We start from the raw sequence: 25,178 nt of genomic DNA on the forward strand, positions 1-25,178 counted from the left end.
CAATTCTTAAAGAGCCTTTTACCTTTAAAAACTGTATAAAAGTTGTCAATATCTCATTGATGTAGGAAAATATTTCACATTCACACAGTGAGAGTAAAGCATGTCTTAGATAGAGAAGCATGGCTACATATAAAGCTCTTAGACTCAGAATTACAACCTCACCTATAGATCAAAAGTAGAATCAGATTTACCAAGATGTCAAAACATCCATTGATGTGATTGGAGCATTTAATTCCCCTACTATCATTATGTTGCTATCTAACTGAAGTATCTGCATAGACTTAACATTAATTTCCCCTCATGATGGGTAACCTGGCTATTGTTATGGCCAACTGCCCTAGTTGCAAAAGTAAAGCCTCAGTACACTCCATGGTGCCACAGCTCACTAAACTGTCAGTAGACTCAGTGCCTATATTTTCTGGAAAGATTTAAGGCTTGTCTTCACAGTGATATAATTTTTTTTCTGGGTACTTATTTTCCCAACCATGGTGCTTCTGTTAGCACACTACCCTTTATGGATTTATACAGTATTTTTTCTACCTTATCTATTCCTATGGTGTCCCATGCAATTAGGGATCTGGACACATTTTTATAGAAAATGAAGTGTGATAACAGTCTCACACCTGTAGAATTTACTACACTTATTATGTTTCATATCCCAGAAAAAAAAATCACTCATAGAGTGATGGAATGCTGATGAATGCTCAATTTTATATCATCTGGGGAATGAACACCTTGCAAGTTTACAAAGCTGTCTATCTGATGCAATATATATCTTAAAGCCAATGGCCACCATATATTACCATCTGTCCTTTAACCAGAATGTATGTACCCAAGGGAGAAAAAGCCTCTTTAACAATAGAGCCAAATAATTTACTATGAACATTTATGCTTTCTATTCTTGTGAACTTTGGTTCAATAGATTCAGAGGTCCTGGTGCCCCCAGGAAAGAATGTTCCAAAGGGAACACAGCTACAACTGGCCTCTGACAGTTTGGGGCTCTTCACATCATCAAACTAGTCAATAGAAAACTTCTTTCCTCTGACAATTGCAGAGACAAGATCAAGCGTGAAAATGGAAGTCCATTAACCATGTACCGAAATATTTAAAAGTTATACATCAAGGTAACAAGATCCTGAGTACAATGAGTACAATGATTCACAAATACAGCGTTCACAAATACATGCTGTTTCTTCTTGTCTAGTATCTTATTATGAATATTATGAGTCTTTTGGACCTTTGTTCTGGTCAAACCAAATAGGTCCCTAGAGTTAAAGTCCCTTGATTCATAAAGTCCTTCTAAACTCTATCTAGGCAATCACTTGATCATTGTCCTCTAGAGCTGTTAATTAGCTTTATTTCCACAATGGCAAGATTTATGGCACTTTTTGTTAGAAAACACAGGAAAATCTAAGACTTCATGAAAATGCTGTTTTCTTATACAGGTGAAATGGAAGAATATGGATAAATTTAACAATAAGTAGAGTGACTCTAGTGTCAGACATGATTCTATTGTTGAAAGTGCTATGGAGATGACTGAATGAGTGTTACCCTAAAGCAAGGTAACATCTGGAGTAACAAACCAACTAGTAGTGGAGAATAACTGTGAAAAGTTTATTGGCATTTGGAGAAGGTAAATAGACCTTTAGTTTAACTAGATTCACACAGTGTTAGAGTAATGTGAAAGACATCAGGAAAAGTCAAATGACTTTATAATTTTGGGAGTCAGCATTCTGTTGCCAGTGATGATTATATGAAAGATCCTCATCTTCTGCAATTTGATAAACAGGTAAGAAAAATTGGTGACACATAAATCTGAGAAAACATGAGTTTTTATAATCTCATTAGTTTCTAAAAAGAGATAAACTATAAACTGATTCTCAGTGGTAATGGAAGGAAATTTACTAGATACTTATAAAATTTTCAAGAAGGCAGTCTCATAGATACTTGAAAAGAAGACACACCTGAAAACCCAAATCTGAGTAAATCATTTCCAGTGTAAATTTTAACTTAAAATATGATATGCAAAACTTACCAAAAAAATGAAAACTACCAGGAGATGAACTGATTCTCCCATATTCTTATATGCTGTACAATTTCACAATGTTTTTTGTTAATTTACCTGTAAACAATAAGTAGAATGCAGAAGAGTTTAGATAAAGTTGACAAATGTGATTTTTTTTCAGAAGTGAAAGGTATATTTCCTCCTAATATAAAAGGGGTTTAGTTTTTGAGTCTTGAAAACAGAAAACCAGAGGGTGACTTAGGTTGTTGAGTTTATGTACATTAAAAGTTAATAAAACAGACACTGAAAATTATTTATATTACTGCTGCTGCTGCTGCTAAGCCACTTCAGTCGTGTCTGACTCTGTGCCACCCCATAGACAGCAGCCCACCAGGCTCCCCCATCCCTGGGATTCTCCAGGCAAGAACACTAGAGTGGGTTGCCATTTCCTTCTCCAATGCATGAAAGTGAAAAGTGAAAGTGAAGTCACTCAGTCATGTCCGACTCTTGGCGACCCCATGGACTGCAGCCTACCAGGCTCCTTCATCCATGGGATTTTCCAGGCAAGAGTACTGAAGTGGGGTGCCATTGCCTTCTATACAGTTATAAAAAGTAAAAGAGGGGAGGTCTTAAAATAGGGGAAGCAAACTTTTACTTACATGTGAAGAAGGATTTATGACAATTTGAAGGACAAGATGCAGTCCAGTTTAGCTGAGGCAGGTTCTAGCCTCTCAATATTTTGAGATTGAGGAAAAATGCATATAAATGATGGTTTAGAGTTTCAAAACTGTAAGATGTATGTAGGTCCCTTTCAGTTTGATAATTCTATTGTTTGGAATCCCAAATACCAATATTTCCTTTATCTATAGAAGATAAAATGTTTAGGAATCTGTTTCTAGAAGATAATCAATTCTATATGGGTGAAGAAAAAGGATTAATCACAATAAAAGGAAAACATCTGGATGTTTTATTTTATAACATGTATATTTAATTAGATAATTATGATTAATGAATCTGAGAAAAACAATTTTAAAACCTCTTTTCTGAGTGCAACTGATTAATAAGCAATGGTGATTTCAGAACCTATTCAACCAGGAGTTTGATTATAGATATTCAATGACTTCCAGGTAAATAAACATCCTACCCTGGTATCTCCATCTAGAATCCTATCTATGACTACCTCTTGTGGCATAAATAGAATCCTGACTATGCCTCAGGTGGATTTAACTTTGATATGTGAATTTCACACATCAGACTGAGGGTTTCTATATTTTCTAATATTTGATTTTATATTTCTTTTCTTGTTAGTATATCTAGGGGAAATTTATTTTTGACATCTCTAACTTTCTTTTTCCAGTACTCACTTCAGTGTAACTAAGAGCAATCGGTATTATTCTATTAGGTTTCATATTATAGCTCCTCCCCTTTGAACTCATTTTTTCAAATTCTTCATTCTCAGGTAGCTGAAGGATACTGGAGAGCAAAAAAGCAAATAAATTCACATCTAAGAGCGTATAACTGATAAAAACTTATGGAAAAAATCTTTCAAGACACAGTGCTTTAGAGCATACTCAAAGTTCTTGATGATTATAAAGTTTCTGAAGAGTGTACCCAGAATGTAATGAAAATAATATTCCATAAACAACCTCTTACTTAAATTAAAGTGAACCTTCTTTCTCTTCCTTATCATTTCACATCTACTTTTCTTAGTTTCTCTTCATTTTTGACATAGTTTGTTTCTTTTTCCTTAATTCCTCTTCACTTTTATAATCTCTATTTTCTGGGATAGGTTTTCCTAGGGTTTTTTGAGTTTGTTTTTTGGTTTTGTTTTTTGTTTGGTTTTTTTGTTGTTGTTGTTGTTTTTTGTTTGTTTTTTTTTTTTTTGCTTCTTCAGAACTCCTCTCAGTCTTTTTATTTATCTTCTTAGTTACATAATCATCCATACTTTTCTGTTTTTCAATCACCTTGTTCGTTCCCCTTTTCTGTTTTTCAGCCACCCTGTTGATTCCTCTATTTATTGAATTGTTATATTACAAATACATGATTTACTATATCTGTTACTATATGAGTTGCAATCCGATGTTCCCGTGTTTCCTTCTTTATGTTTAGGTATTAATGTCCATATTATTGAAACCTTTAGCTTATATTTGATGGGGCAATGTTTTTAGTGTCTTCTTCCTTTTTTATTCTAAGCATCTGTTAGAACTTGAGGTTACAAAAAAGGATAAACGCAACTCCTCCCCTCAATCCACTTATGTATATAACTACTTATAATGTAACTTGCTAAATGATGCTTTGGGGCATGAATAAAGTGAATAGGAACATGGACAAGGAAGGTACAAATCTGCTCAGACTGTGAAGAGATGGTAGGAAAGGAAGTCTAAACATTGTAGCATGTGTTTATGTTGAGGTATGAATTATCCTTCTCTTCCAGAGAGAAGAGCAGTGGGTGGAGATGGTGGAATGGTGAAAGGGGCACTGGGGAAGAAGAACCAGTGTATTTAAAGGCATGTAGTATATAGCATTGTCAGATAATAAACAGCTGATGTCAGATTGTGAGGTGCAAGAAAGGAAGTAAGAAAAAGAAATAGAAAATGAGATTATAAAAACAAGATTCCAAAAGCTTTGAATGCTCTAATGGAACTTTGAAAGTCATCTGGAAACACACAAACAAAAAGGGACACATTAAACTATTAAACTATGACTGGTTATGTTTTGAGAATTGTTGGATTTTTGTTGAAATAGCAAAAACACTTGAAGGAAAAGGTCCTAATAAACTTTCTCAGTAGGTGTAGTATGAACTGACGAAAGTAGGGGCATTGAGAAGGGAAAGGAGCAGATATATGGCAGATGCTTTCAGTTAGAAAATAACTGTGACATACTTTATCCATTTAAAAGGTACTCAAATCTGTATGAACGGTACTGTATATTTAATGTCAATATTTAATAATGAACATTTGTCATTTTTATCAGACTTTTTGGAAATAAATGCATTGTAAATAAAATTGAAACCATTCACCTATCAGATTCCTATCTTTCCTTCCCCAAATTGAATAACATTTCTGAAGTGTTTGGATAGTCTTTGTGCAAACTTAAATATTTTTTGCTACCTATTTAAATATTTACATTTAATATTATTTAAAGCAGCAAGTTTTTGAAATTTATAAATATTGTTACTTTGCATACATTCTTTTATAATTTGATGTTTCTCAGTCAACATATATTTTTGAGATTTTTTTCATGACAAAAAATCTAGTTCATTCTGTTTCCTTTCTAAATAATTTATTACATTGTATTAATCCATAGCAAGTTACTTGTATTTGACTTCATTGTGAACGTATATGTTATTTCCATTACTAAGAATATTAAAGAGGAAGAATTAACTGGATTGGGTGACAAATATTATCTCTTACCCTCCTTTCAGTAAAATTTTCATTTTCTCCATTTTACAGATGTGAAAAGGGCCCAGAGGTGAAAGGTATGTTACCATATTCAACAGGTAATTAAGTGACAGAATGTGAAATGTGGTTTTTCAGATACTGAAGCCTATATTCATTTCATTATCCTATGAAGCTTTTAACAGTAATAGGAATAACTGCTGTAAGATTTTGTAAAAGCTAAAATAGAGACAGATTTGAATGATGTAGTCATATACACAGCCTATTTTTAATAAGTCCTAGAAGGAATCTAGATTCCCTGCATCCACACTGAGGTTGGTGATTGACCTCAATATACTTTGACTTGAATCGGGCACTCAAGCTTTTTACTGAAGACCTGTTATGTTCTCTAGCACTCTTCCAAGCTTATAAAGAAATATGAAAGGTAGAATTGTCTTATACTCCATTCAGAGAAGTTAAATGAAAGACTGGAATCAGAAAGCTACTCAGGTTGGAGGAATCAAGAGTGATTTCATGAAGGAGGTAGAACGGGGATACAGGCAACTTTATGGAGTCTTTTCAGTAGTCAGCTCATCTTGGACCCTGTTCAGGGGTTTTACAAACCTGTGAAGAAAGAAAGATTGAGTAGAACTGATTAAACTGGAATTTTATATTGTCAATCCATCCAAAAGGACTTCTGTTCCAAATAAAGTATTTGCTTAAACAAATACAGTAAGAACAAATGTTTCAGCAAACTGCCAAGTTTTCCAAGACACTGACGTACATAAATTAGATAATAGATCATTGTCAGGGATGAATAATCATGATCACCAAGGTAGCAGCGACCAGTATGTTAGTAAATAGCAGTCATCAGCCATGAGAGGGGCTTATTTTCCCCAACAGTTTCTACCATTACCCCATCGCATGTTTTTATTCAGGTAATCATGAGCAATGAAAAGAAAATAGGGAATAGGACACAGACAAGATCTTGGAGTCAGTTGATTGAGGTTTTAATAAAAACCCTAAGTAAATTTATGGTTTGAGTCAGGTTATTTAACATATTTGGATATGTATTTCTTAATTTATAATGACTTCAAAATTTCTAAATTATGGATATTGATTTTATCTGTAGGTCCCAAAGCTGACCTCATTGATTTCAGTACTTCTGACTATACTGAAGATTCCTCTTAGTCTTATTCCTACTTTTGGCTTTCTTTAAAATTTTTCAGTTTGTTTAATTCCACACACTCTTGACCTTTCCTTTTTTCTTCACATGGTCAGTCTCTAATGCAAGCAAGTACATTTTATTCACTCTTTCAGCACGTATTTACTTGTGATCTAAATTTTTGCTACGTTGGATTGAAGAAGACAGATGTGATCCTTAACTCTACGGAGCTTGCAACCTCGTTGGGAAGGAGAAATTAAACAAATAACAAATTATACTTGTGGATAGTAAAGAATCTGCCTGCAATGCAAGAGGCTTGGATTTTGATCCCTGGGTCAGTAAGATCTCTTGGAGAAGGAAATAGCAACCGACTCCAGTATTCTTGCCTGGGAAATCCCATAGACAGAGGATCCTGACAGGCTATAGTTCATGGGGTCACAAAGAGTCGGACACCACTGAGCAACTAACACTTTCACTTTCTTGCACTTTGAAAGCAAAGCAATTAAATGTATACAAGATAGTTTAAATCTACCACTGAGAAAATGTGAATATTGTATTTATCATAGTTCTTTACTGAAATATATTTTCTGATATGAAAGTCTGATACTCCCTGCTGGTCAACAGTATTTTATTTTCTTATTTATTTATTATTTCTCACATGTTGACAGCTGTAAGAGCAACTGAAATAGAGAATTAGACTGATGGGCAAGTGAAATATAGAGAAGGAAACATGATGCTTACTGAATACTTAGTATAGCCATATGATTAAGATGTATCAGTTATGTTACCATTTACAATTTCATATATAAATACACTGAGGCTCAAAGAGTTTAACTTGTCTAACATCAAGTTGTCAGTGGTTGGACATTAGTATAAATCTTGTAATCTAAATCCAACACTCACATTCCTCTTGCTAAGACATGCATGCCTGCTTGCTAAGTCACTTCAGTCACGTCTGACTCTTTGTGACTCCATGGACTGCAGCCTTCCAGGCTCCTCTGTCCAAGGGATTCTCCAGGCAAGAACACTGGAATGGGTTGCCATGCCTTCCTCTAGGGGATCTTCTGACCCAGGGATCGAACCCGCATCTCTTTACGTCTCCTGCATTGGCAGGCGGGTTCTTTAGCACCACCTGGGGGGCCCTAAATAAAAGTAATTACAGGAGAATATGATTAGTCCTTATATGCAGATTTGTATGCAATAATTTCCACTGCATTATGCATTTCATAGTTTTGAGATTTTCAGATCATGTGCTAAGTAACCTAAAGCAATGTTTCTCAAAGTGTCTGTGTTGTAGGATAAGATTTTTCCTTTAATTTCTAGTCTTTCATGGGCTATTACTTTTGTGAAAAACAGAATCAGCAACTTGGGATCACTGTACATCAAACTGCTAGAAAAGTTTTTAAGTACTCACTCACAAACTCTGTACTTAATATACAAACTGATAGACAGTTCATGGATCTACACCTCTCTGTGTGGATTGCTATTTTTTAATTATTTTTTTTTTTACTTTACAATATTGTGTTGGTTTTGCCATACTTCAACATGAATCTGCCACGGGTGTACATGTGTTCCCAATCCTGAACCCCTCTCCCACCTGCCTCCCCATACCGTCCCTCTATGGATTGTTTTTTATTTGCTTCAGTGAGTCCAAATAGGAGTGAGTCCAAATCTCTGCCTTCAAAAATCTTTAGAGTCTACTTAGTGATTTAGAATAGCAATCAACTCACTATAATAAAACTATGATAAAATAAATGCTAGTAATAATAAAGCAAAACTTTGTACGTGTGGTAAACATTTAAGTAATACTGAAGATGAATATATTCCCACAGGTGGGGCCAGAGGAAAGTTCATAGGCTTGGAAGGGATCACAATACTGATTAGCTCTATGTGACTAGAGCCAGATCATATTGGTTTTAAACCCCAAATCAAAAGGTTTGGGCTTGAATTCCTGTTATTCTTGCTAACCATTTTGTACCTCATGCATAATATCATGGCATCCACCCTGAATGGAAGTAGAGGATGTTAAATGCAGAGAAAACTTGGTGGTAGAAAAACAACAGCACATGAAATCCACCAATTTTTTTGTGTGACCACAATGCAAAGGCTGGGAGGTCATTTTAATGCTAAAGTAGAAACAGCCATTCATAACTTTAACCTCTCTTCTAATTTGTTAAAATAATTATTATATTTTAAATTTTCATCTATTAACTTCCTTCAGGTAGCAAAGTGTACAAAGCAAATGTATGGAGCAAATCACTCTGTGGTGTCAGAGTTTGTGTTCCTGGGAATCACGCACTCCTGGGAAATACAGCTTCTCCTCTTTGTGTTCTCGTCCGTATTTTACATGGCAAGCATAATGGGAAATTCCCTCATTATTCTCACTGTGACTTCTGACCCTCACTTGCACTCTCCCATGTACTTTCTGTTGGCCAACCTCTCCTTCATTGACATGGGAGTTTCTTCTGTCAGTTCCCCGAAGATGATTTATGACCTTTTCAGAAAGCATAAAGTCATCTCCTTTAGTGGCTGCATTGCTCAAATCTTCTTCATCCATGTCATCGGTGGGGTGGAGATGGTGCTGCTCATTGCCATGGCTTTTGACAGATACATTGCCATATGTAAGCCTCTCCACTATCTGACCATCATGAGCCCAAGAATGTGTGTTTTCTTTTTAGTGGCTGCCTGGATGATTGGCCTTATTCACTCCATGGTTCAATTGGCTTTTGTTGTAAACTTACCCTTCTGTGGCCCTAATGTGTTGGACAGCTTTTACTGTGACCTTCCTCGGTTCATCAAACTTGCCTGCATAGACACGTACCAGCTAGAGTTCATGGTCACAGCCAACAGTGGATTCATCTCTGTTGGCTCCTTCTTCATTCTGATCATTTCCTACATTATCATCATTCTCACTGTTCAGAAACAGTCTTCAGGTGGTTCATCCAAGGCTCTGTCCACACTTTCAGCTCACATCACTGTAGTAGTCTTGTTCTTTGGTCCTTTGATATTTTTCTATGTATGGCCATTTCCCTCCACACATCTGGATAAGTTTCTGGCATTCTTTGATGCAGTTCTTACTCCTTTCCTGAATCCTGTTATTTACACATTCAGAAATCAAGAAATGAAGATGGCAATGAGGAGAGTATGCAAACAGCTAGTAAATAACAAGAGATCTCTTGAGTGATGCATGTATTGTAAGAGCCCTTAATGATTACTGATGCTCGTTGCTGATGGTCAGACTCAGAGAAAAGCTCTTGTTTGTCCTACCTTGACTTGATTATACACTTATATTGAATTCACTTTGTCTTTTGATTCAGTTCAGTTCAGTTCAGTCACTCAGTCATGTCTGACTCATTGCAACCCCATGAATCACAGCACACCAGGCCTCCCTGTCCATCACCAACTCCCAGAGTTCACTCACATTCATGTCCTTCGAGTCGGTGATGCCATCCAGCCATCTCATCCTCTGTCGTCCCTTTCTTTTGATTAGGAGGGAGGAAAACTCACTTTCGATAGTTACAGGTAAGGTATTTGTAAGCCAAAGATTATAATAATCTTGAGTCTAAATTCCTAAGGAATAAGAATATGAAGTAATTCTTAGAAATACCTACCAGGGAAGGTTTCTTTAAGGCCTTCAGAACAGGGAGTTTTTTCCCAGTCCCCCTAGTTCAAGATGACTGAACTAGAACTTCACTACATCTAAAATACCTGTTTCCCAGTATGATCACATTCACAGATATTGAGGCTTAGGATTTCAAGATGTCTGGTGGACAAAACTCAATCCACATCAGTAGTGCAAGTAGTGTAGGTATCTGAAAACAAGAATGACTGTAGGTTACCTCTTAATAAGTGTGAAAACAGATTTAAAATAAATAAAAGAAGGAACTTTAGCTCTTTCATAGGCAATTAACTATATTTTTAAGTAAATGGAACATATAGAGTCAGCATAAGCCACAAAAAGTTATTGATATGAGCTAAAGCATCTATGCTAACTAGGAATATTACACCTACATAAAGGACAACATTTACTGCTTTTAGTCAAGAAGAAAACAAATACACAAAAATAAGTTTGTTATGTCATCCTAACAGGGAAAACCAAATTTTTGTCTTGCTTCAATATAGTATGTGGTGGCAAAGCATTACTAAATTTTAAAATATAAACCCATCAAATCAGAGCTATGTAAACTTTGCCAAAATATTTACTTTATCATTTATATGTATTTATATTCATATATTTGTATTTATTCATAGTTGGCTTAAAACACGACATTCAGAAAACTAGGATCATGGCATCTGGTCCCATCACTTCATAGCAAATAGATGGGGAAACAGTGGAAACAGTGACAGACTTTTTTTTTTGGATTCCAAAATGACTGCAGATGGTGACTGCAGCCATGAAATTAAAAGACACTTGCTCCTTGGAAGAAAAGTTATGACCAAGCTGACAGCATATTGAAAAGCAAAGACATTACTTTGCCAACAAATATCCATCTAGTCAAAGCTACGGCTTTCCCAATAGTCATGTATGGATGTGAGAGTTGGACTGTAAAGAAAGCTGAGTGCTGAAGAATTGATGCTTTTGAACTGTGGTGCTGGAGAAGATGCTTGAGAATCCCTTGGACTGAAAAGAGATCCAACCAGTCCATCCTAAAGGATTTTGGTCCTGAATATTCATTAGAAGGACTGATGCTGGAGCTGAACTCCAATCCTTTGGCCATCTGATGTGAAGAGCTGACTCTTTTGAAAAGACCCTGATGCTGGAAAAGATTGAAGGTGGGAGGAGGAGGGGACGACAGAGGATGAGATGGTTGGATGGCATCACTGACTCAATGGACATGAGTTTGAAAAAACTCCAGGCATTGGTAATGGACAGGGGAGGCCTGGGGTGCTGCAGTCCATGGGATCTCAGAGAGTTGAACACGACTGAGCGACTGAACTGAACTGATGCATGAATTTATTTATATTCATATATATATATTTTAAAAATCAAGGCAAAAGGAATTGATTTCTTGAACTTTTTACAACTTTCGATCTCCATTCTGTTTTGCCTTTTCAGACAAATCTGTCCTCTTTCTGATTTTGGAATAAGTATACACTTTATCATAGGACAAATTTATTCTTTTTTCCCACTGACAAATAAAAACAAATATATATCTTATTACCTTGTACTGTTAATTTCTTTTTGGCTATAATACTTCTAATACAGCTTCAATCACCCATTTAATGACCAAAATAACTAAATTTATTTCAAAAATAGAACCCTCTTTAGGAAAGTAAAAAACAAAGCCAGACAATAGTTTAAGGGACAAAATATTATTTCAGTTGGGAACTTTTGCTTATGGTAAAAGTGATGGATTTAATTAAATTTATGTGATAACCATTTTTGCAATATATACATATATCAAATGATGTTGTATCAGTTCAGTTCAGTTGCTCAGTCGTGTCCAACTCTTTGCAACCCCATGCAGCATGTCAGGCTTTCCTGTCCATCACCAACTCCTGAAGCTTGCCCAAACTCATGTCTATTGAGTCTGTGATACAATCTAACCATCTCATCCTCTATTGTCCCCTTCTCCTCCTGCCTTCAATCTTTCCCAGCATCAGGGGCTTTTCCCATGAGTCAGTTCTTCACATCAGGTGGCCAAAGGATTGGAGGTCAGCTTTAGCATCAGTCCTTCCGATGAATATTCAGGACTGATTTCCTTTAGGATGGACTGGTTGGATCTCCTTGCAGTCCAAGGGACTCTCAAGCGTCTTCTCCAACACCACAGTTCAAAATCATCAATTCTTTGGAGCTCAGCTTTCTTTCTAGTCCCGCTCTCACATCCATACATGACTACTGGAAAACCATAGATTTGACTAGACGGATTTTTGTTGGCAAAGTAACGTCTCTGCTTTTCAATATGTTGTCTATGTTAGTCATAGCTTTTCTTCCAAGGAGCAAATGTCTTTTAATTTCATGGCTGCAGTCACCATCTGCAGTGATTTTGGAGCCCCAGAAAATAGTCTGTCACTGTTTCTGTTGTTTCCCCATTTATTTGCCATGTTGTATACCCTAGACAAATGTGATGTGTATATACATTAAAAACATATACAATGTTATATGTCAATTGCATCTCAATAAAACAGGTAAACAGATGTTTTGCCATGCATCTAGCCATTTATCAATACATTTTTAATACATTTCAAAGTGAATTATGAAGATTGTTTCCTGCATTTTAATAAATATCATCACTAATTCATATCAACATTTATGCTGAACATTGTTTTGTATGTACTGGAAGACTCCCTTTTGAAAAGAGCATATTCAAAGGAATCATTCCTTTTTTAGGTAAATCTTTCATTGATTTTATTTTTATGCCCACTTTCTTGCTAAGCTCTGTTGAGTGAAGATCCTAAAGGTGCCAGAAAGACATGGAATAATCAATACATTGCTGGGAATCAATCCTGGTAGGACTGTGGAACTGGAGGTGGTCTTTGTCATCTTTTTATAACTTTAATATTTTTATAACACATATTATAATATAATAATGAAAGAAACTACTAAAATTATCAAATACAGAAATAGGCTTTTAAACTGTGATCTTTTTCACAGATTTTTTATGTTGAACCTTGACAAAGACATTTTGCTAGCCTATGTAAATAATAATCACTGGTGTTTTTTTATTTGTCCTTCAAAATTGCCCTCTAAAAGAATTCTAATAATCGTAATTTTTGTCTTGAAAATTTCATTGTCTTTCTCCAAGTATGAGATTTTTCTTATTTCTCAAGGTAAATTTATATTGCTATAAACTTCCCTCTTAGAATTGCTTTTGCTGTGTCCCATAGATTTTGGAACATTGTGTTTTCTTTTGTGTCTCCAATATTTTAGGGTATCTTTCTTTGGTCTCTTCACTGTTCCATGTTTGGTAGCATATTATATTGCCTCCACATGTTTGCGTTTTATGCACTTTTTTATTCTTATAGTTAGTTTCTAGCCTCATAACATTGTGGTCAGAAAAGACGCTTGATATGATTTCAGTTTTCTTTAAATATATTGAGAATCGTTTTGTGGCCTAACGTAATCTATTCTGGAGGATGTTCCGTGCACTTAAAAGGAATATTTATTCTGCTGCTTTTCAATGGAATGTTTTAGATAGAGAGAGAGACAGACAAACATATACATCCACTTGATATGATGTGTCATTTAAGGCCAGTGTTTCCTTATTGATTCTTTGTCTCTGTGATCTGTCCATATATATAATTAGATTTTAAAGTTCCCTATTATGTTGTTACTGTCAATTTCTTCCTTGATGTTTGTTAGTACTTGCTTTATGTAATAAAGTGCTCCTATGTTGCGTGTCTACATATTTACCATCATTATATGTTCTTGTTTGACCGATCCCTTGATTATCACATAATGTCTTTCTTTCTTTGTCTGTCTTTTTACAGTCTTTGTTTAATCTTTTTTTTTCTGATATAGATATTGTACCCAGCTTTCTTGTCATCTGTATTTGCATAAGATACCTTTTTCCATCATTTTACTTTCAGTCCATGTATGTCTTTGATCTGTAGTATGCCTCCTGTAGATAGGTTCTGTGTTTTATCCATTCAGCTACTCTATGTCTTTTAATTGGAGCAGTTGGTCTATTTACATTTTCAAAACTTTTTATTAGAGGATAATTGCTTTACAATATGCTGCTGGTTTCTGCCATACATCAACATGAATCAGTCACAGGTATACGGTGTTCCCTCCCTCTTGAACCTCCCTCCCATCTCCCACCCCATCCCACCCCTCTACATTGTCACAAAGCCCTAGGTTGAGTTCTCTGTGTTGCATAGCAATTCCCATTGGCTATCTGTTTTACTTATGGTAACGTATATGTTCGGAGAAGGCAATGGCACCCCACTCCAGTACTCTTGCCTGGAAAATCCCATGGATGGAGGAGCCTGGTAGGCTATAGTCCATGGGGTCCCTAAGAGTCGGACATGACTGAGCGACTTCACTTTCACTTTTTAGTTTCATGCATTGGAGAAGGAAATGGCAATCCACTTCAGTGTTCTTGCTTGGAGAATCCCAGGGACAGTGGAGCCTGGTGGGCTGCCATCTATGGGGTCACACAGAGTCGAACATGACTTAGCAGCGACTTAGTGACTTGAAGCGAGTTAGCAGCAGCAGCAGCAGCAGCAACGTATATGTTTCCATGCTACTCTCTCAATTCTTTCCACCCTCTCCTTCCCATGCTGTGTCCACAAGTCTGTTCTCTCTGTCTGTGTCTCAATTGCTGTCCTGCAAATTGGTTCATCAGTACCATCTTTCTAGATTCCATACACATGTGTTAATATGCAATATTTGTCTTTCTCTTTCTGACCTACTTCACTCTGTACAATAAGTTCAAAGTTCATCCACCTCATTAGGACTAATTCAAATGTGTTCTTTTTTATGGCTGAGCAAGGTCAATTTACATTTAAAGTAATTATTGCTAGATATATACTGTTGCCATTTTGTTGTTTTGAGGTTGTGTTTGCAGTTATTTTTTTTCCTTTCTTCTTTTGCTTGGTTCATTTGTTATTTGATGACTGTTAATTTTTGAATATTTTTGGCTGTTAGGTGTTAGTTGTGGCAGGCAGGATCTTTTCCGTTGAGATGTGTGGGTTAATTATTCTATATTTTTTAAAAATGCTGTTCTCAATTCTATTGTTTCTCCAGGAAATAAAGGGTATGTGCACACATCTCTCCATCACCATCTCTGCTTCCGCCTTGTCTCTTTTCTACTGTTTCTATTCCAGGCATTCTCATCCTTTTTCATTAGTCTTTAGTGTTTACTCATGCTTGTTACTCCTAAGTATTGTTGGATCTTCGAACACAAAAAGAGATTTAGTTTACTAAATGTGTCAAGAGATCTGTTTTTCAGGAAACTGGTGGATTTTTTTCCATTTAAAAATTAGAAAATAACATATCCCTTTCATTAAGGATCCCTGGAGTCATATAATAAAATGAAGATTAAAAATGTATAAAAACCAAAATGATAAATATTTTCCATTTAAGAAAATTATGCACCCCATTACCCCTCCCTCACAATCCTATGGGACAATTCTCTTGGCTTGATGACCTCAGTCTGGGCATCCCAAAACTCGAATGCATCACTTGGTCACCACCTTCTCCTAAAGCTACTTTGTCACATCTCTTAAAATAGCATCTCTTCTTATCCTGGGGTGGGTGGGTGGAAGGATGTGGTTATGCTCATTCACAAGAGATAATTTAGTTTCTCCAGCTTCTCCAACTCCATGACCATGCTGCCATCTGAGAACTTTTGATAGATTAGGTAGGTGGGATAGAGGGGTTGGTGGACTGTAGTCCACCACAAGAAGAATCTCCTTCTCAGGTTCCCAGGCTTCCAGACAGGAAGGCTGTAACAGAATGAGCAGGAGCAGAAATTGTACAGGAAGGAAGAGCCAGTGAAATTGCATAGAGAAAGACACAGGAGTGAAAATGAGGTCGTTTTCTTTTTCTTAGTTTTATTGAGAAATAATTGACATATACCACTATATAAGTTTAAGGTGTGCAACATGATGGTTTGATTTATGTATATTGTGAAATGATTACCACAATAAGTTATATCCATCATTTCATATGGATACAATAAAAGGAAAAGAGAAAAAAATACATTTTTGATGAGAACCCTTAGAATCTATTCCCTTAACAGCTTTCCTAGATATCATGTAGGAATGTTAACTATAATCATCATATTGTAGTGTTGTTAATTTTTTATTAGTTAATTTTTTAATTAAAGAATAGTTGATGTACAGTAATATTATATGTTACAGGTGTACAATAAAGTGATTCACAGTTTTTAAAGGTTATACTCCAAATGGCTGCCCACTCCAGTATTCTTGCCTGGAGAATTCCATGGACAGAGGAGGCTGGCAGGCTACAGTCCATAGAATCTCAGGGTTAGACATGACTATAGTGTGGTTAATTTTTAATGAGAATGCAGACTTGAGAATCAAAATAGGAGAGAAAGAGAAGTTACCGTAAGCTTACAATTGCTGCCTCTGTTTTTAAATTGTCTGATTCTGTTTTCTCCAAAAATCGGGTCATCTTTGGCATCACTTGCTGTATTGTCCAGAATGTAATTTGGTCAGATAATTTCAACGTGACCTCTAGCTCCCAAAGATCTCTGTCTCTTTTGATACTCCATTCTGCTTATTATGCTCAACAAACGTGCCACTCAAAAATGCTAAGTATTGAGTTCCTGAGTGTTTCTGAATGGTGTTACAAAAATATTTTTGTAATATTTTTTGTCCAAGTTCATGATTCCCATTTTCAACAAGATTGTCACAGCTGCTTGGAAATTCGTTCCTCTTTAACTGTTTATAGATTTCTGCCTTCTACAAATTTTGTACACATAGCATATGGCCTGATTTTCCACGTTTCCAAGAAAACCTTTTGTCCTATATTCTCAAAACTATTCATCATTTCTGATTTTGCTTTCTCTACTTTGTCACCATTTGTTACCTCCCTACAATCTAAATTCTCACTTTCCTGTTTGATTTCATCTGATCTCTTTTATGGCACCAAAGAAATCTCAGCCCTAATTCCATGCTTGCTTAGCCTTTTTGATCTCTTTGTAACATGGGAACATGACAACCATTACTTATCTCTTTGACACTCCTTTCTGCCTTGGTTTTTGTTGTTGTGCGCAGAAATAGGGTTTTTTAAAGGCAGATACTGGGACTTCCCTGATGGTCCCGTGGCTTAGATTCTTGATCCCTGGTTGAGGAACTAAGATCTTATATACGCCACACAGTACAAAAATAAAATAAATAATAAAGGCAGATACTATATAAAAATAATAGTGATAGTATTATAATAAGGATCATGACAAACACAAAGTATGTGTTCATTTGGGGCCGTGTATATTTTCTCCATTAATTTTCTTTTATCTCTTTATATGTTATCCTTCAAACAAATCCTTTTTCTCTTGATTTCATATTTTAGATAACTTCCACATTTTTGTCTCTAGCTGGGATCTTTCTGACCTGTAAGTTACTATATTTTTTTAATTAATAAGTTGCCCCCTGACTTTGATGAATCTTTTACTGGGACCAAAACCTTAGTGTAGTTTACTATTTTCCCAGTCAAACCAGCAAACACCTTTCTCCATGTCCCTTAAGTTATAACAATAATGTGTGAATTTAACTCTCGTCTCTGCCACTAGTAGTTGTGAAATCTTGGGAGTTAAGTATGTATGTGTTAAATGTTTACATATGTAGAATGGGATGTTCTTCTGGGTTAAACTGAATTCTTCTTTTCCAGTTTAATGGAGATATAATTGACGTATAGCACTGTGTAAGTTTCAGGTATACATTTTTTAATTCTTGTTTAAAATTCATAATAAAATAACTGTTTTAGATCCTGAACAAACAGACATATTTGCATAATATACTCAAAGAGCAATAGACTTGAAATCAGATGACTTTATTTTTGGTTTCAAACTCAGTAAATCTTTGTTTTGGGACAACTTCTCTGAACTTGAGCTCTCTTGTCTATAAATGAAAATAATTCTATTATGGAAATAGCCACCCGAAAGGTAATCAAAAGCCTTAAATATGTGAAAATACTTGGTAAATATGTGCCACACAGATAATGTATGCTTTTCTAGCTCTAAAATTCCAGCATTAACTATTTCAGAAACTTTAAAATATGGATTTAATTTATCTCAATTTTATTCTATGACTAAGAATAGCATGGAGGATGACTACTAATTGTATCATAAAACCTGGATAGACACTGTATATGTCCCCTCTTGTACTGGCTGCTGTTAGAACTATTGTTTCTCTTTCAATTCCTCTCTTTCCCCCTACCTCCTGCCTCTCTATTTTTTGTTTACTTGCTTCTTACTGATTTCTAAAACTTCAGAAGTTTAGCCATGAACCACTATAAGCCTGAGATAAAGCTTCCCTACTAGACAGTTGGAAATTTTTAGCAAGAATATCAGGCATTATCTTGGGAGTGGTTGGGAAATGTGTTAATGCTCAGTTTTAATTTTGGAAACTTCCTTTATAACTGCTGGAGTTAATGAGTAAAGATGTTGGACTAGAAAAATAGGAAATATGGAACATTATGGACCTGAAAAAAAATGGCTTTACTTCAGAGAAGTGTTATTAACTAAATAATCAAGAAATATTTTCCACTTATTACATTTGTTATTTTAAAAAATAAAAGAGCCAGAAGAAATTATCTTTATCCTCCTCAAACTTACAATATATTTGAGGAGAGAGACTCTACAGATTAAAAATTAAAACCACTGAAAAGACAAATAGCCAAGGATTTGCTCTAAATAAGTAATTATCTTTTCTCAGAATATATTCCCCTCTCCTCCCAGCTTATTAAACTCCTACTGATTCTTCAAAACTCCCAAGTCTTTTCTCTTTTGTAAAGCTCTTTCTTAATTTCCCAATGGACTCTTCTGTGCCCTTCCAGGCTACCAACAAGCACCTGGAAGCTTCTACTATGATGCCATATACTGCAGTTTATTTTTTACGTGGGGAACTATTCAATTCAGTTCAGTTCAGTAGCTCAGTTGTGTCTAACACTTTGGAGCCCCACAACTGCAGCACATCAGGCCTCCCTGTCCTTCACTAACATCTCTGACACCCAGAGCTTGCTCAAACTCATGTCCATCGAGCCGGTGATGCCATCCAACCATCTCATCCTCTGTCGTCCCCTTCTCCTTCTGCCTTCAATCTTTCCCAGCATCAGGGTCTTTTCCAGTAAGTCAGTTCTTCACATCAGGTGGCCAAAGTATTGGAGCTTCAGCATCAGTCCTTCCAATGAATATTCAGGACTGATTTCCTTTAGGATTGATTGGTTGGATCTCCTTGCAGTCAAAGGGACTCTCAAGAATTTTCTCCAACACCACAGTTCAAAAGCATCAATTCTTCAGTGCTCAGCTTTCTTTACAGTCCAAATCTCACATCCATACATGACTAATGGAAAAACCAAGCTTTGACTAGGGTTTTGCCAGATATTTGGATTTTCCAGACCTTTGTGGGTAATGTCTCTGCTTTTTAATATGCTGTCTAGGTTGGTCGTACCTTTTCTTCCAAGGAGCAAGCTTCTTTTAATTTCATGGCCACAGTCACCATTTCCAGTGATCTGGAAGCCAAAGAAAATAAAATCTGTCACTATTTCCATTGTTTCCCATCTATTTGCCAGGAAGTGATGGGACCAGATGCCATGATCTTCGTGTTTTCAATGCTGAGTTTTAAGCCAGCTTTCTCACTCTTCTCTTTCACTTTCATCAAGAAGCTCTTTAGTTCTTCTTCGCTTTCTGCCATAAGGGTGGTGTCATCTGCATATCTGAGATTATTGATGCTTCTCCTGGCACTCTTGATTCCAGTTTGTGCTTCATCCAGCCCAGCATTTCACATGATGTACTCTGCATAGAAGTTAAATAAGCAGGGTGACAATATACAGCCTTGATGTACTCCTTTCCCAATTTGGAACCAGTCTGTTGTTCCATGTCCAGTTCTAACTGTTGCTTTCTGACCTGCATACAGATTTCTCAGGAAGCAGGTAAGGTGGTCTGGTGTTCCCATCTCTTTCAGAATTTTCCACAGTTTGTTGTGATCCACACAGTCAAAGGCTTTAGTGTAGTCAATGAAGCAGAAGTAGATGTTTTTCTGAAATTTTCTTGCTTTTTCTATGATCCAATAGAAAGAAAGAAAGTAAAGTCACTCAGTCGTGTCCGACTCTTTGTGACCCTGTGAACTGTAGCCCACCAGGCTCCTTCGTCCTTGGGATTTTCCAGGCAAGAATACTGGAGTGGGTTGCCATTCCCTTCTCCAGGGGAACTTCCCAACCCAAGGATCGAACCCAGATCTCCCACATTGCAGGCAGACGCTTTAACCTCTGAGCCACCAGGGAAGCCCTGGATGTTGACAATTTGATCTCTGGTTCCTCTGCCTTTTCTTGATACAGCTTGAACATTTGGAAGTTCACAGTTCATGTACTGTTGAACCCTAGCTTGGAGAATTGTGAGCATTGCTTTCCTAGCATGTGAGATGAGTGCAATCGTGCAGTAGTTTGAACATTCTTTGGCATTACCTTTCTTTGGGATTGGAATGAAAATTGACCTTTTCCAATCCTGTGGCCACTGCTGTGTTTTCCAAATTTGCTGGCATATTGAGTGCAGCACTTTCACAATATCATCATTTATTTGAAATAGCTCAACTGGAATTCCATCACCTCCACTAGCTTTGGCTGAGTGATGCTTCTTCCTAAGGCCCACTTGGCTTTGGACTCCAAGATGTCTGGCTCTAGGTGAGTGATCACACCAGCGTGGTAATACAGGTCATTAAGATCTTTTTTTGTATAGTTCTTCTGTACATTCTCGCCACCTCTTCTTAATCTTCTCTGCTTCTCTTAGGTCCATACCATTTCTGTCCTTTATTGTGTCCATCTTTGCATGAAATATTCACTTGATATCTCTTATTTTCTTGAATGGATATCTAGGCTTTCCCATTCTGTTGTTTTCCTCTATATCTTTGCATTGTTCACTTAGGAAGGCTTTCTTGTCTTTCGTTGCTATTCTTTGAAACTCTGTATTCATATGGATACATCTTTCCTTTTCTCCTTTGTCTTTAGCTTCTCTTCTATTCTCAGCTATTTTTAAGGCCTCCTCAGACAACTATTTTGTCTTTTTACATTTCTTCTTCTTGGGGATGCCTTTGATCACCACCTCCTGTACAGTGTCATGAACTTCCGTCCATAGTTCTTCAGGTGCTTTGTCTATCAGATCTAATCCCTTGAATATACTCATCACTTTCACTGTATAATCGGATTTGATTTAGGTCATACCTGAGTCGGACATGACTGAGCGACTGAACTGAACTGAACTGAACTGAATGGTTTAGTGGTTTTCCTTACTTTCTTCAACTTAAGTCTGAATTTTTCAATAAGGAGTTCATGATCTGAGCCACAGTCAGCTCCCAGTCTTGTTTTGCTGACTGTATAGAACTTTTCCATCTTTGCCTACAAAGAATATAATCAATCTGATTTCGACTTGACCATCTGGTGATGTTCACGTGTAGAGTCATCTCTTGTGTTGTTGGAAGAAGGTGTTTGCTATGACCATTACAATCTCTTGGCAAAACTCTGTTAGCCTTTGCTTTGCTTCATTTTGTACTCCAAGGCCAAACTTGCCTGTTACTCCAAATGTCTCTTTATTTCCTACTTCTGCACTCCAGTCTCCTATGATGAAAAGGACATCTTGTTTGGTGTTAGTTCTAGAAGGTCTTGTGGGTCTTCTTAGAACCATTCAACTTCAGCTTCTTCAGCAGTACTGGTCAGAGCATAGATTTGGATTACTGTGGTATTGAGTAATATTGTAAACGATTCAGTTCAGTTCAGTCGCTCAGTCGTGTCCGACTCTTTGCGACCCATGAATCACAGCACACCAGGCCTCCCTGTCCATCACTAACTCCCGGAGTTCACTCAAACTTATGTCCATCGAGTCACTGATGCCATCCAGCCATCTCATCCTCTGTCATCTCCTTCTCCTCCTGCCCCCAATCCCTCCCAGCGTCAGAGTCTTTTCCAATGAGTCAACTCTTTGCATGAGGTGGCCAGAGTATTGGAGTCAGCTTCAGCATCAGTCCTTCCAATGAACACCCAGGACTGATCTCCTTTAGGATGGACTGGTTGGACCTCCTTGCAGTCCAAGGGACTCTCAAGAGTCTTCTCCAACACCAATACTTTGGGCTAAAAAATCAGTACTGATGCTTTGAGATAATAGTTTTATGAACAGTTTCACTAATTATGAACACAGAGGTGTGTGTATATATAAATGCCCACATTAAAAGCAAAACACTGAGATCCATTTTTTCTATTGTTGGATTTCTATTGCCCCTTCAGTTCCAGGTCTGAGACTTTTTGTGCATTCGTGCACCTTTATTTTACAAGTCCTTTACAATTTTATGCTCCTGCCTCCCCCCTTTTCAACTCATTCCAGATTTTAGCTGCATGTGTACATATTATGGGAACAGGAGAGCTTGACACAGAGATGTACAGTCAAGAAGAATATATGTTCCATGTGGTAACAGTGTATTCCCTGCAAAAATGGGTAAGACCTGGGGAGGTTATGTGCTGTGCTTAGTTGCTCATTCTGACTCTGTGACCCCAGGGACTATAGCCCACCAGGCTTCTCTGTCCATGGGGATTCTCAGGCAAGAATACTGGAGTGGGTTGCCATGTCCTTCTCCAGGGGATCTTCCCAACCCAGGGGTTGAACCCAGTTCTCCCGCATTGCAGGCAGATTCTTTACTGTCTGAGCCACCAGGAAAGCCAGAGAGGTTATGTAATATCCCACATTATTGTCAGGAAAGAGTTAGCTGTAGCACCAGACCACAGACATAGGAGGTTTGAAGCAAAGAGCTAAGAACTATAAAAGGGGCTATAGGAGAGGCAGGGACAGGAGAGGGTTAGTTATTCTAGGACAACTATGCCATGAGTGTATATTTCTTCATCCCCAGCAGATTCTAAAAGTAGGATTCCAATAGCTATAACCAAGCTATATCATGAAGCTCAGAAATTGAGAAGAGTCTGGAGCAGTAAATCAAATTGACTTCGTTAAGTTCCTTGACTTCCCTTATCAAAACCTCCCCGCCACACACACAAATCCCACCTTGCACATCTTGGCCATGTCCTGGCTGCTAACCACACTACTTTGTATTTCACCTGTTTTTCTAAGTGCCCATGCAGATACCCTGTGCTATGAATATCCATTCTACCCTTTCCTTGGACCTATCATACTCTAGAGTCAGCCCTATGCCCCATGCCTGCTTCTCTCATGCTCACCTCTACTCCATGGGCTTTGTGTGAATTGCAAATATGGTTGTAGATAGTAATATAAAATGATTCAAGACACATATTATGTGCCTAAGATGAAGTGAGGTTAAGAAATGACACAACTTGAAAAGCTGAAGAATTGTGTTATAAACAATAAAAATAGAACCAGTGTGTTCTGGCAAATCCATCTCCCCCTCTTCTTTCTTTTTCTCCTTTTTGTGCATTATACCACCTTCCCCTCCCCTCTCAATCTTTGCCATGCACATCTACTATGTTACCATGTTTGTTTCATTCTCTTGTTTGTAGATGAGTAGTCCTGGGGGCTGTGGTAAAAGGGATATTGCATGTGGAAGTGACTCAACTGCTTTAGGTGGCCACAGGTAAAATACTTGGACTGCAAGGAGATCCAACGAGTCCATTCTAAAGGAGATCAGTCCTCGGTGTTCTTTGGAAGGACTTATTTAATGATAATATGGCCCTGAGAAGAAAATGAGAAGATCTAAAGTCTTTACAGTTTGACTATCCTTGAATAATTAATCATTATAATATGCAGAATTATTAATATTCTTATGTTAGTTTCCTTTTGCTTTGTCTGGAAACATTACAGCTGGTCAATGAGCTGATGGAATGAATCACTCTGTGGTGTCAGAGTTTGTGTTCCTGGGACTCACCAACTCCTGGGAGATCCAACTTCTCCTCTTTGTGCTCTCTTCTGTTTTTTATGTGGCAAGCATGTCGGGAAACTCCCTCATTTTGCTCACTGTTATAATGAACCCTCACTTACACTCCCCTATGTACTTTCTATTGGCCAACCTCTCCTTCATTGACCTGGGAGTTACTTCTGTCATTTCCCCAAAGATGATTTATGACCTTTTCAGAAAACGTAAAGTCATCTCCTTTGGTGGCTGCATCACTCAGATCTTCTTCATCCACATCATTGGTGGGGTGGAGATGGTGCTGCTCATAGCCATGGCCTTTGACAGATATATTGCCATATGTAAGCCTCTCCACTATTTCACTATTATGAGTCGAAAAAAGTGTATTTTGCTCGTGGTTGCTGCTTGGATAATCGGCTTGATTCACTCTATCGTTCAACTGGTTTTTGTTGCAAAATTGCCATTCTGTGGTCCTAATATAATAGACAGCTTTTACTGTGACTTTCCTCGATTTATCAAACTTGCCTGCACAGATACCTACAGGCTGGAGTTCATGGTCGCAGCCAACAGTGGATTCATATCCCTGGGATCATTCTTCATATTGATCGTCTCCTATGTTTTCATCCTCATCACTGTTCGGAAACACTCTTCAGATAGCTCGTCTAAGGCCCTCTCCACTCTGTCAACTCATGTCATGGTGGTGATTTTGTTCTTTGGTCCTTGCATCTTTGTTTACATCTGGCCTCACCCCACGTCACACCTAGACAAATTCCTTGCTGTTTTTGATGCAGTTCTCACTCCTTTTTTCAATTCAATTATCTATACATTGAGGAACAAAGAAATGAAAGTGGCAATGAGGAAACTATGCAGTCACTTTATTATTTACAGAAGAATTTCTTAAATGCCAAAAGTATTATGAAGTCTCTTTACTGACTTGAAGTAAAACTAAATTTCTATCATTTTAATATCAGATGTTTCCAAGTTTTTTATTTATATTTAAGTGTCCCAGATTAAAATGGCATTATTCTTTTAAAAATGTTCACTGAGAAATTGTGTTGCTGTCTCTGGTTGGAGGAAACATGTGGTATGGTAAATAGTGTTTCCTGGAGAAGGCCAAATGCTTGTCTCTGAGGAGACATTA

General features: G+C 37.1%; 2 protein-coding genes across 2 annotated transcripts; both read left to right on the forward strand.

Annotated features, from left to right (window-relative positions):
• Window positions 1-8,789: 8,789 nt before the first annotated feature.
• LOC138444148 (olfactory receptor 4F3/4F16/4F29-like) lies at window positions 8,790-9,731 on the forward strand. Its single transcript, XM_069597474.1, has one exon. The coding sequence runs from the start codon at window positions 8,790-8,792 to the stop codon at window positions 9,729-9,731; it is 942 nt and encodes a 313-aa protein (XP_069453575.1).
• Window positions 9,732-24,008: 14,277 nt separating this feature from the next.
• On the forward strand, window positions 24,009-24,938 carry LOC138444149 (olfactory receptor 4F3/4F16/4F29-like). The gene has a single exon (XM_069597475.1). It carries the CDS (start codon window positions 24,009-24,011, stop codon window positions 24,936-24,938), a length of 930 nt encoding a protein of 309 aa, XP_069453576.1.
• Window positions 24,939-25,178: the final 240 nt, after the last annotated feature.

Source organism: Ovis canadensis, chromosome 7 (assembly GCF_042477335.2).
Source record: "Ovis canadensis isolate MfBH-ARS-UI-01 breed Bighorn chromosome 7, ARS-UI_OviCan_v2, whole genome shotgun sequence".
Lineage (NCBI taxonomy): Eukaryota > Metazoa > Chordata > Mammalia > Artiodactyla > Bovidae > Ovis > Ovis canadensis.

Excerpts from the sequence above, each read along its gene's own strand:
- LOC138444148 (XM_069597474.1), top strand. The coding sequence starts at position 8,790 with ATGTATGGAGCAAATCACTCTGTGGTGTCAGAGTTTGTGTTCCTGGGA.
- LOC138444149 (XM_069597475.1), top strand. The coding sequence starts at position 24,009 with ATGAATCACTCTGTGGTGTCAGAGTTTGTGTTCCTGGGACTCACCAAC.